Genomic DNA, 13,322 nt, shown 5'->3' on the forward strand with positions numbered 1-13,322 from the left:
GTAGTTAAGGTGGGTAGGGGTGATAGCATTAGTAATAACTTGTTTCATAGGAATGTCATTAAGAAGATAGGAAATGGTTTGAGTACAAAGTTCTGGACTGATATTTGGGTTGGGCATGAGAGTTTGTGTTAAGGATAGAGCACAATGCGGAAGCACATGATTGAATCAATTGAGAACAAAAGAGAAGCAAGTAAAGGATAAAGAAAATAACACACAAGATTTAACGTGGAAAAACCCCTCAGTGTGAGAGGAAAAAAACCACGGGCAATCAAGAACAAAATTCCACTATGTAAAAAAAAAAAAAGAGTACAAGAAATCCTCTTATAATGATGAGGACAAATGACAATATTTTTCTCACAAATACTCTCTCAAATGGAACAAGAATTCTCACCAAGAATGCACTCACAATATATGTGTAAATGAAAGAGATGTTGTGTGTTGTGAAGATGATTTTGAAGCTCTCTATATGTGTCCTTTTATAGGCAAGCAAAGTCTTGGTATCTTGGATTCCAAGCATTGGATGCTTGGAAACAAAGCCATAAAAGTGACATAAAATGCCCTTAAAGAGAGCCATAAAATTGTCATAAAATTCTTTTAAGGCATAGTAATGAGAGGCATCTAACAATCTCCACCTTGGCTCGAATTTGATAAGTTGCTCATCGCCAAATAATGCCCCGAAGGGCACTCAAGTGCTGTAGAGACCAACCAAGTCCAAGCAAAGTTGGAACTTGGTATTCGGAAGTGGCTTGGTAAGTATATCTGCTGGATTCTCTGATGTGTGAATCTTTTCCACCATAATTTCACCAATAGCAACAATATCTCGGATAAAGTGACGTTTTATATCAATGTGTTTGGTCTTGTCATGATAGCGATTATTCCTGGTCAAATGAATAGCACTTTGACTATCACAAAACACTGTAAGAACACCCTGTATTAGACCAAGTTCATTTACCAAACCTCGGAGCCAAATAGCCTCCTTCACACCCTCCGTTGCTGAAATATATTCTGCTTCAGTCGTAGACAATGCAGCAATGGACTGAAGAGTAGCTTTCCAGCTAATAACACTATTACAGAGAGTAAAAATGTAACCAGGAAGAGACCTCCTTCTGTCAATATCACCACCATAATCCGAATCAACATAACCTACAACGTCATCAGTTGTAGCCTTGTTTCTGTCAAATACCAAGCCAATACCAGAAGTACCTTTTAGATACCGAAAAATCCATTTTACAGCACTCCAATGATCCTTTCCAGGATTATGCATATATCGACTTACCATGCTAACAGCATATGTTAAATCAGGTCTAGTGCACACCATAGCATACATGCAATTTAAAAAAAATAACATAGTTTTCTGAAGAAAGAAGTGTTCTTTATTTTAATAGCATAGTTTTCTGAAGAAAGAAGTGTTAATTTATTTTAATTCCTTAATAACAATATTGTGACCTACATGATCCATGAAAGTAGCCTAATAACAAGTAAAATATAATCCATATTCAGCCAAACATGACCCTTACCCTTTCCACTAAGGTCGACCACAACTGGGTCATTCTCGCCATCACCTTCCCTCCATTTACCCAATTTAATTTGATTAAGAAACTTTGGGCCATTATATTTTTAGGCCTTACTATTCGACCCAATCATTTCTATAGAGCCTATACTACATCACGGCATCCACATCATTATTTATATTCACTATTCCAACTTAATGATGTTGAGAATTTTGACTAGGATTGTGCAACCGATAAAAAATGAATGTCCTCCCAAAGACTCATGCGAAATGACAAGATATGTGTTTAGACAACCGCCTTTTGTAGCGAAGAACATTTAATTGTTCTTGATCATGAACCTTGATCGACATATTTTTAATGCTTAAAATCAATAGCAAAAGTAACAAGGCTTTTATGGTATGACATGGACACGATAACAAGTAACAACCCAAATGTGTGTGCATGAAGAATGTTCATCCTCAAATTGCTAGTATGCTAGTATTGGAATGAGAGAATCATCCAAAGCACAACCTAAACTAAGCCACAAAAGATGGTGGAGATTGTTGTACATGACTCACAAGTAAAGAAGTGATACATGTCCTCACCTTGATTCTAGAGCAAACATGCAACGAAGGAATAATGATCTACTTCATAATAAGGGGTTTGACACAATGACCATAGATCGATACCTTGTGATAGTTTAAATTTTGTTGTGTTGAAATAGTAAAATATAATATATTTTTATGTAAAACCTAATTTAATAATTATATTCTCAAATAATATATTAAACCCACTGACAAATCATTTTATTTTCTCTGGTTTTTTTATATTGTCTTTCTTCTATTAGATTGCTTATTGTCCAATGACCTATAACAATATACTGTATATTGTCCAACAATTATATTGGATAAGGTCATAATAGATGGAATCTATTCTACAACTTTGGGTGAAAATATTTACAAATTTGAATTAACAAATAAAGAATAATGGCATGTTCTAAAAAAGAATAGAACTAGAATAAATAGCAAGTTTAAAAATACAATGAATGGCTTCGAGACTTGACTATATTCTATATCAAAAGGCCCGGCTATTGTTTAAAGCCTTATCCACAGTTATTTGATTTTGATGTAACATTTTGATTCTTCATTGACTTTTAATCATTAAGATTCAATTTAAGTTTTTTCTTAAATTTATATTTTATATTGCTAAAACTTTATTATAATTAATATAAGGCTGTCCAAAACATGATGCCCATCCTAAAATATTTTCAAGATTTAAATATAATTATTATAGTTGACTATTAATACAAATAATATGTAATTAGTAGATTTAAAAATATGATTAATAATCACTATTGTGCAAAAAAAATTGCATAAATTAATTTATTAACATATAAAATTACATTCAAATCTTTACTTATTTTATAATACAAAAATCTAAAAAAAAAGATATCAAACTACTATTACTACATAATCAATTCATGAAGGTTGGGTCCTTTCTTTTATATGAACCAAATGAATCCTTTACTTGTACCTGTTGATATGCACATAGAGCGGTTGCTATATTTTATTGTAACTATTTTATATAATTTATATCCCAGTGGTTTTTTTATAGGAAAAAAGTAGTTTTTGGTTAGGGCTGTTTAAAAGGACATTTGTTTTGTGTTAATTGGGCCTAACAAAAATGAAAACTATAGTTAACAGGCCTAGACCAAGTCCTTTGTTGAATAAATAAATATAACACACAACGTTAATTGTTTGTTGTTTGTTGTTTTAGCACAATGATGAGTTCATCAACCTTTGCTTCAGTTCCAGTGGCAGTTATTACGGTTAAGAAATGCAGAACATTATCCCACGTGCGTCAAATCCACGCCCACGTGATAAAAACAAGAGTAAATTACACTGGCACCCCCTGAGTTTTAGTGAAATTACACAAATCACCCATCACTTTTCTACACCTACACAAACCTCCCATATTTTTTAACTTTCATTACATCGACCACCCCTGCATAAGAAAGAACTGTAATCTTTTAAACAAAAAAGGTGATAAATGCAATTAAGTTAAAGAAAACATGATATATTGTGTAGACAAGTCTAAATAATATACAAATTAATGTATCTTTATTATTTTTTGTTACAAAATGCATCAACAATTCTAAAGAAATATTGTTTAAATCGCTCTTATAATATAGTATAACGAACCAAAAATAATAAAGAAATATTGACTCATATATTATTTGGACGTGTCTCCACAATATATCATGTTTTGTTTAGCTTAATTGCATTTATCACATTTTTTGTTTAAAAGATTACACATATTTCTTATGTAGGGGTGGTCAATGTAATGAAAGTTTAAAAATAGGGGAGGTTTGTGTAGGTGTAGAAAAGTGAGGGGTGGTTTGTATAATTTCACTAAAACTCAGGGGGTGTCGGTGTAATTTACTCTAAAAACAAACCTCCTCACTCGCCCTTTATCCGTCGCTAAACTAATGAACGCATTTTCTTAATCCAAGTGCCTATGATGTGAATTCACTTCTGGATAAGGCTTGGATAGGTTGTTGTCCTACTAAGGTCTGTTGTTTCATTTGGAAGCTCTTGAAAGGGAGATTACCCACTAAAATGCAGCTTCATAGAAGGCATATCATTCCTGCTAGAACGGCGCTGCTGTGTAACTTCTGTGAGCAGGATCAGGAGGATGTCTCTCATTTGTTTGTCAATTATGTCTTCACCCAAAAAATTTGGGCAGCTTTTTATGTTTGGCTGGGTATTAACGTGGATGGTTGGTTCAATGATTCAACATCAGCTGGGATCCTAACTACAACTGATACATTTCGTGTGCACATGAATCTCTGCAGTAACCGTAAAGACTCTTAGTGGTGGAGGATGCTTTGGTTCTCGGTGGTTTGATCCATTTGGCTCTCGAGGAATGAATCAATCTTCAGGGGTAATGAGTTTGTGTATTAAATCTTATGAACTCTATAAAAATTCGTTCTTGGATTTGGTTATGTAATAAATCGGATTGTACTTTTTTATCATTTGCTAATTGGTGTATTGATCTGTGGTCCTCTATTTTGACTACTACCTAGCCGTTTAGTCCTTTGGTTGTATCTTTGGGTTAAGCACCCTTGTATTTTTAATCCAATTCTCTTGCTTATCAAAAATAATAATACATATATTATAATTTTTTCTTTTTTTATATGTTTCGTCTCCTTAAAAGGAAATGTTTTGTCTAAATATTTACTTTTATCTATTGAAGAACTATTAATTTTTTTATTTATCCCTTAAAATCAACAGCTAAGAGAGAAAGTTAATAAAGTCATAATACTGTTTTTGAGTGTTATTTAAAAAACAACTTTCATCTTCTTGTTATTGAGGCTATTTTAATTGAAAATATGATATAACTTATGTTCAATTTAAAAAATATATCTAATTGACATTTTAGTTTTATATCTTTAAGGTTTTATTCAAACTTTAAAATATGTACACGATGTATCCTTAACTAACTTTTTCATCTCAAATTCTAGCATATCTGAAATTTATGGTTTTCTCAAATTCTTAAACTTAATCATTTTACATGCAATTTAAAAAAAAACATAGTTTTATGAAGAAAGAAGTGTTATTTATTTTAATAGCATAGTTTTCTGAAGAAAGAAGTGTTATTTATTTTAATTCCTTAATAACAATATTGTGACCTACATGATCCTTGAAAGTAGCCTAATAACAAGTAAAATATAATCCATATTGAGCCAAACATGACCCTTACCCTTTCCACTAAGGTCGACCACAACTGGGTCATTCTCGCCATCACATTCCCTCCATTTACCCAATTTAATTTGATTAAGAAACTTTGGGCCATTGTATTTTTAGGCCTTACCATTCGACCCAATCATTTCTACCCAGCCTATACTACACCACGGCATCCACATCATTATTTATATTCACTACTCTAACTTAATGATGTTGAGAATTTTGACTAGGATTGTGCAACCGATAAAAAATGAATGTCCTCCCAAAGACTCATGCGAAAGACAAGATATGTGTTTAGACAACCGCTTTTTGTAGCGAAGAACATTTAATTGTTCTTGATCATGAACCTTGATCTACATATTTTTAATGCTTAAAATCAATAGCAAAAGTAACAAGGCTTTTATGGTATGACATGGACACGATAACAAGTAACAACCCAAAGGTGTGTGCATGAAGAATGTTCATCCCCAAATTGCTAGTATGCTAGTATTAGAATGAGAGAATCATCCAAAGCAACCTCAACTAAGCCACAAAAGATGGTGGAGATTGTTGTGCATGACTCACAAGCAAAGAAGTGGTACATGTCCTCACCTTGATTCTAGAGCAAAGCGAAGAAGTGGTACATGTCCGCACCTTGATTCTAGAGCAAACATGCAACGAAGGAATAATGATCCACTTCATAATAAGGTGTTTGACACAATGACCATGGATCGATACCTTGTGATAGTTTAAATTGTGTTGTGTTGAAGTAGTAAAATATAATATTTTTTATGTAAAACCTAATTTAATAATTATATTCTCAAATAATATATTAAACTCACTGACAAATCATTTTATTTTCTATGTTTTTTTTTATATTTTCTTTCTTCTATTATATTGCTTATTGTCCTACAATTATATTATATGACCTATAACAATATATTATATATCCTAATTTTTTGGAGTCCCATCGTAGATAAACTGGATCGTGTGTATTTTCTCATCATGAACATGCTATGAGACGTCTGTACTTATTGTTGGTGTCAAGTTAAAAAAAATTAGAAGAAGATTTATTAATTAATCCAAATATAGAAAATGTATATTAAGAAGGTGAAATGATTGATTTTTTATTTTAATTTCGGGTGAATAACCTACCATCAACAAGACATTATATAGCAGTGTATCATATTAAAAAAGATCAAATACTCAATTTTTAGGAATGTTGTTTATTAGGACTAGTGTGTACGCGAATATTGTATGATACTACATATTCAATTCTTATATATTTCATTTTTTGAATTAAAATGTATTTTTGTGTTCGGTGTACTTTATATTATATTTTTTTTGTGTTTACTATAATGTTTAATTTAAGGTGAGATATGTTGTTAATTAATGTATTGGTGATAGTTGCTTAGGATTATATAGTTTTTTTGTAAAAATTAAATAATATTAAGGGCAATGTAGGAAATTAAAATTACATCATAAGGGAAGTTATTTCAAGTTTTGACTTTATATATAGTATAGATGAGACAACTACAAGCCTCTAAATGATGAGGTTAGTGTGTTACCTATAAGATAAGATAATAGTATTGGTTATACAAAAAAATGTAAAATTTATATGAGAAATTTTCTAATTGAGTTTAATATCCATAAATGTATTTTTTTTTATATGTTAAGCACATCAATAACCAATTTTTGAACTTATTTTTTACACGGTAAGAATTAACGACCAATAGCCCATAAATAATGAATAATATGTTAATGACTAAAACTGTTAGACTCTTACTCAATTTTTTTAATATGGTAGTGGTTATTATATTTGTCAAAATACTATTGTAGTGGTACAATATTTCCACTAATGATTCTATACTTAAACTGCACATAATAATATAACAAATTTATGAATATGAGTATTATTAGTTACAATATATAACTTAATTATTAAAATGATATAATGACTTACTATGTTACAAACAATTATCAATCCCAAGGTTCAAATCTTCATTGTTACATTTTGAAAATATTAAATGTTTTTTACACAAACTAGTTTTGACAGATTTCATGACATAACCCATATAATTGTAATACTATATAGTATAAAGATCGGTACAATTTAAATTTTAGTAAATAAATATTAAATTCTTCTAATTTAAATTATTTAACATGTAATTAGTATAGCGTTGAACATTTTGCTTTTTATGAGGCAAAATTGAGTTAAGCCTGATTTAAGAGAAAAAAATGTATGAACTTACAATAAAAATCATTCATCTATCATTTATTTTTAATTATTCAAAAAAGTAATATAAATAAATATTGTATGATATATCGACGATACATAAATCTTTATATTAATAATATATAGATATTATACAGAAAATTATATTCTTATTAAATTATTTATGTATAATCATTGATAAGTCAATTATACATAATACAGTGACAATTATAAATATATAAAACACCTGTATTTTAAATATGAAATGCAAATAGATGGATACTTTATGGATTGAAAAGATAATTCTAAATAAAATTGGCGAGTAATTACCACGGTTCAAATGAAAACTGATTGATATAAATCAGTTTTAACCCGTTTTAATTAATATGATTACATAACTATTATAATTATTCTATCATTAAAATTACTTACAGGTTGAACATTAATAATGTGATTACATAACTCATTTTTAAAACGCTGCTTTATCGATTGAAAAGATAGATAATAATGTATGTTGGGTGAGAAATTTAAGAAACATTATGGGGAAGTTGTGGTGAAGAAGCTAGTAGTATAATGAATGGTTGGCACGTGAAAGGAAATTGGGTGAAGGGGATGAGAATAGAGGGACGAGGATCACCTGTTCCCTACCCTATTTCATTTTTTATCATTAATCAATCACATGTTAACACTTAAATAAAAGAATATTTTAAAAAATAAAAAATAATAAAAGATAACACTCTGATTAATTTAGTATATGAAGTAGAACATCATTTAGGGTATCTGATCTTTTTTAAAATAGAGATAGAGATAGGGACATGGATAGGGTATCTAACCGGTCTCCACCGCCAATCATGCAACTGAGCAAGCACGCCATTCAAAGTTCAAAATTAAAAATAATAAAAAGCGGATTCAAATACCTGTATTCCACTCACCTCCACGTCACTCAGTCGCTGCATGTCATAATCAATCATTAATTCATACCATATCTATTTTTATTATTATTATTACTCCTATTAGCCTATTACTCTTTATGTTTTCTTTACATTTCTTTTACGCTAATCATTTATCATTTTCTTATTCTCATTCAACTTTAAAATATCATTCCCTCATTCTTTCTATAAGATTAAATTTATAACCAATTGATATTCAGAATTTGAAATATTAAATTTGTTAATTAAGTTTGACATCTTACCTAATTTAAATGTCAAATAACCTATTTAAGTGTCTTAGATAATAATAAACTTTTAAATTCAACAATTATTTATTTTTAATCCAATTATATAATAATTATTTTTTGAAAAAAGGCAATATTATATATTTAAATTTATTTGACATAGAAAAGCTGTAATTAATAATATTTTTAAATTAATATTCTTATATATATATATATTCACCGAATCTGTTCCTCCCTAATGAACTAAGAAAATAGAAATAATTAAAATATTATATAAGAGCTAATTGAAGAAAAAAAAGTAAACGGATGTTTTATGAAAGTTATAAAATAATTTATAAAGAGAAGAATGAAATTTGTTTGGATGGTGTGTTACATAAGAAGAATAAAAGAATAATAATTTAGCTAGCTGTTTCAAGTAAACTAAAACCGTCTTCTCTATTTCCAAGCATCTAAATAGTTATGATTTCTAATTTTCTTTTGTTTCTCCTCAATTCCTATCCTAATCCTACTCAGCATGACGTCTTATTCACACCTGTTATATTATTTTTGGTTGAAATAGTATTTACCAAATATGCATTTATTAACCCTAACCCCTTACCCCTCTCATATATAATCTATTTCTCACAACCCAAACACCATCCTTCACTTTTTCATTATCCCCTTCTTCTTCTTCTTCTCTCTCCCATTGTATGCTACAACCCTATTACCATGAAGATTTTCAACGCTTCTGAATGTTTTCTCCAAAACGTTGTGTGTCCCTTCGACACCATCTTCCTCAAAAGGATTCACCTTTACCGTCATTTCACTCTCTCCCTTCTTTTCCAATTCAGATTCTGCTCCCCCAATTGAACCTTATAATACCCTTTTAACATCATCATCACCACCGTTTCTTCCACCGTTTCTTCCCCCTCCACCTTCCCCTTGTTATTGTTATTTGTTATTATTTTTATTATTCAAGATGGTTTCCAATACTAGCAGTGACGACGAAATCAACAACAGCAGGAACATCATATTCAACAAATATGAGATCGGAAAGGTTTTAGGGCAAGGTAACTTTGCAAAAGTTTATCACGGTAGAAACCTTGCGACAAATGAAAACGTGGCGATAAAAGTGATAAAGAAGGAGAGGCTGAAGAAAGAGAGCCTGGTGAAACAAATAAAACGAGAGGTATCAGTGATGCATCTGGTTCGTCACCCTCACATCGTGCAATTGAAAGAAGTCATGGCCACAAAAGCGAAGATCTTCATGGTTGTTGAATACGTCAAAGGAGGCGAACTATTCGCCAAGGTAACAAAGGGTAAAATGGATGAAGATGAAGCACGCAAGTATTTTCAACAATTGATCAGCGCCGTCGACTTCTGCCATAGCCGCGGCGTCACACACCGCGATCTCAAGCCTGAAAACTTGCTCCTTGATGAAAACCAAGATCTCAAGGTTTCTGACTTCGGCCTCTCCGCCCTGCCGGAGCAGCGCCGCTCCGACGGGATGCTCGTCACGCCATGTGGGACCCCTGCTTACGTGGCACCTGAGGTTTTGAAGAAGAAAGGGTATGATGGTTCTAAAGCTGATATATGGTCTTGTGGTGTTATACTCTATGCATTGCTTTCAGGATATCTTCCATTCCAAGGTGAAAATGTTTTAAGGATTTATAGAAAATCTTTCAAAGCTGATTATGCATTTCCTGAATGGATTTCACCTCAGGCTAAGGATCTTATATCCAAATTGCTTGTTGTTAATCCTGAGAAGAGGTATTCAATCGATGATATAACCAAACATCCATGGTTTCAAGTTGGGTTCATGAGACCCATTGCTTTTTCAATGAAGGAGAATGCTGTTCAAAACAACATTGATTTCAACTATGATAATGATGTAGAAGATGTTAACATAGGAGGCAAGCCAGCTCGTCCATTTTACAACGCATTTGAGATAATTTCGTCACTATCTCATGGTTTTGATCTTAGGAGCTTGTTTGAGACGAGGAAGAGATCACCGTCGATGTTTATTTCAAAGTTCTCAGCTTCAGCAGTGGTGGCAAAACTGGAGGGTGTGGCGAAGAAGCTCAATTTTAGGATAACGGGGAAGAAGGAATACACGGTGAGGATGCAAGGGGAGACGGAGGGGAGGAAGGGGAAGCTGGCGATGACGGTGGAGGTGTTTGAGTTGGCGCCGGAAGTGGCGGTGGTGGAGTTTACTAAGTCTGCCGGTGATACATTAGAATATATTAAGTTTTGTGAGGACCAAGTTAGGCCTTCGCTCAAAGACATTGTTTGGACATGGCAGGGTGATAGTAATTGCCAACAACAGTAGATCATCATAATTCATGTATCCCAATTCACAAATAAAATATTAGGATTTCTCTTCAGAAAATCACAAGTGTTTCTTTTTTGCTTTCTATGATTATTGTTTTTATTCATTTAGATTTATTGTTTTTATTCTATTCAACTTCTGTGGGATACAATTATCCTATTTTAAGTTCCTTGTGATTCAATGAGAAGGGGTTGGTGGAGTTTGATTGTGTAGTTGAAATTGGGTCCCTTGCACTTTGATTTTCTAGCTGTTATTAGTTGAGGCAGGCGAAAAAAGTGTAAAGCACATTAAGGACAAATTTTAAATATGTAAGCTTGGGATTTTAGTCTAAGATCTCGTCCAATTAGAATTTGAGGAAGGTTAACTAAAAGGAGGAAAATGATTGAGAATGTTCATTTGTCTCATAATTTTTTCCGTCTTTCTGTCCCGGACCAATTAAACATCATAAAATAATATTAAAATATTAATTTTTATTTTTAAATGAATAAAGTTTGATAACTAGTTTGGTACACCTGGGACATGTGATCCCTATCCGAAAAATGATTGGATCCTTAAATCATGGACTTTATGGTTTAAAAATCGTATAAATTTTACCATAAAAGCGTTGAATGAAAAGCCAAGCCCGCTGGAGATGGATATGTTCACCATCAACGACAATATTCTCTATCCTTAAAACCATATCTCAAATTTGAAACCATTGTTAAATTTAAGATTCTGCTTTACTATAGTTAAAATCTGAACATGCTAATTTTCATTTAACAACCTGTGTTATTGAAATTACCCATTCATCAGATCCAAATCCAAATCATATCTCACATGTCAAACATGTAATCTAAAACATGAAAATCTCATTTATCACAAAAAAAAGACATGTTATTTGTTATGTGGATGAGGATACATTTCTCCAAATTAACGAATTTAATAATGAAACATGGAGCAGTGCAGTGAGCTGGGACCACATAAATTGAGAAGATAATATCAGCTGACTCAGATCATAGTCAGAATTGCAATGCATTTTATACACTTTATAATATTCCCAATCATGTTCTCACTCAACTTGCACAAGTTGCCCCAGCTATTCCTTCAACATGCTTAGCAAATCACATCTTATGATAATCCTTCTTCTTTCTATTTTAGAATATTATTTCAGTACTACTAAGGGTATCTCTTTATTCTTTTCGATAAGAAATTATTCTCTTTCGAAGTATGTGAATGTATCTCTCAATAAATGTTGCTCTTTCTATCAGGTTTTTTTGTTGAAAAAAAGGAAATATTGTAATTTCATTGACAAATAACAAATTGGTAAATATTTCCTCCGAAACACCTACTTAAGGGTGTGAATAAATTACCTCAACCTAATTTAGATGGTTGGTTCAAATTCATTCCACACTTTTCTATTCCGTAAATTTAATTAACAAGATCAAGTTGGCACTATTTAGCCCACAATCCTCACTGTTTTGCCACCATTATTATAATGTGTAATCTAGTTGTACATTTGAATTTGATTACTAAGTATGAAGCAAACCATGGTATTAACTCATTGAGTAACACTATATATACATATGAAAGCTCCTACTAATATATATTATATATTATATAGCTAAAACAATGGAAAGTACAAAAGCAAACCGACACTGTGGATGCCTTGTTTGTGTATATTAGCTATGTTGACGTTTATAGGATTGGAGAAAGGATTTAAGGACTACTTGGGTTTTAGGGAGAGAAAAGAGAAATTGTTTACAATTGTATACATCTTAATTAATAGTATTTGTAGGAATAATTTCGCAGTCTAATTGCTGCAGGAAATCATGTAATTTATAAGACTAGGACGCCCAACAATGCGCACGGCCCATTATAAACTATGAAGTATGAAGGGCCTCAGACATTTGTTGAATGATACAAAACCTCAAAATTACTCTAGTAAAAGTTGAAATAGTGGCCTTACATTACACCATTATCAATATTGGTGAATGGTGCTAGTTATATTGATGGTAGCTCAGAGACTAAAATCAATTAGTGGCATGGGGTGAGTAGCACCTTACTCCTCCTGCTCACCTAGTTTAGTATTAGGTTTGAATTCAAAATGTAATTCGGACAATAATTAGAGTTGTGTAAGGGATAAACATGACTCGACCTGACTATACTTGCTCATTCAGTATTGCAGTTTGACCCAATTATAATTGGGTTTTATTGGGTCTAGGGCCAGGTCAGATTTTAAAAATTGGATTCACCCAATAATTAGGGTTAGGTAATAAACAAACATGATCCGACTTGCCCCATCTCAGGGTTACTCACTCGTCATGTTTATACGTGCATATTCAATTTGTATATAAAGTAATGACATCTCTTTTGACACAAAATAATATTGTTTTCGTTAATTTTTTCATTATATATATATATATATGTGCAA

The 13,322-nt window shown here is 31.7% G+C and overlaps 1 protein-coding gene across 1 annotated transcript; it reads left to right on the plus strand.

Annotated features, from left to right (window-relative positions):
- Positions 9,203-10,972, plus strand: LOC109350796 (CBL-interacting serine/threonine-protein kinase 25-like). Its single transcript, XM_019592102.1, has one exon. The coding sequence runs from the start codon at positions 9,563-9,565 to the stop codon at positions 10,910-10,912; it is 1,350 nt and encodes a 449-aa protein (XP_019447647.1). The 5' UTR covers positions 9,203-9,562; the 3' UTR covers positions 10,913-10,972.

Source organism: Lupinus angustifolius, chromosome LG06 (genome assembly GCF_001865875.1).
Source record: "Lupinus angustifolius cultivar Tanjil chromosome LG06, LupAngTanjil_v1.0, whole genome shotgun sequence".
Classification (NCBI taxonomy): domain Eukaryota; kingdom Viridiplantae; phylum Streptophyta; class Magnoliopsida; order Fabales; family Fabaceae; genus Lupinus; species Lupinus angustifolius.

What these genes read in the sequence shown, in the direction of transcription:
- LOC109350796 (XM_019592102.1), top strand. Translation starts at nt 9,563, where the DNA reads ATGGTTTCCAATACTAGCAGTGACGACGAAATCAACAACAGCAGGAAC.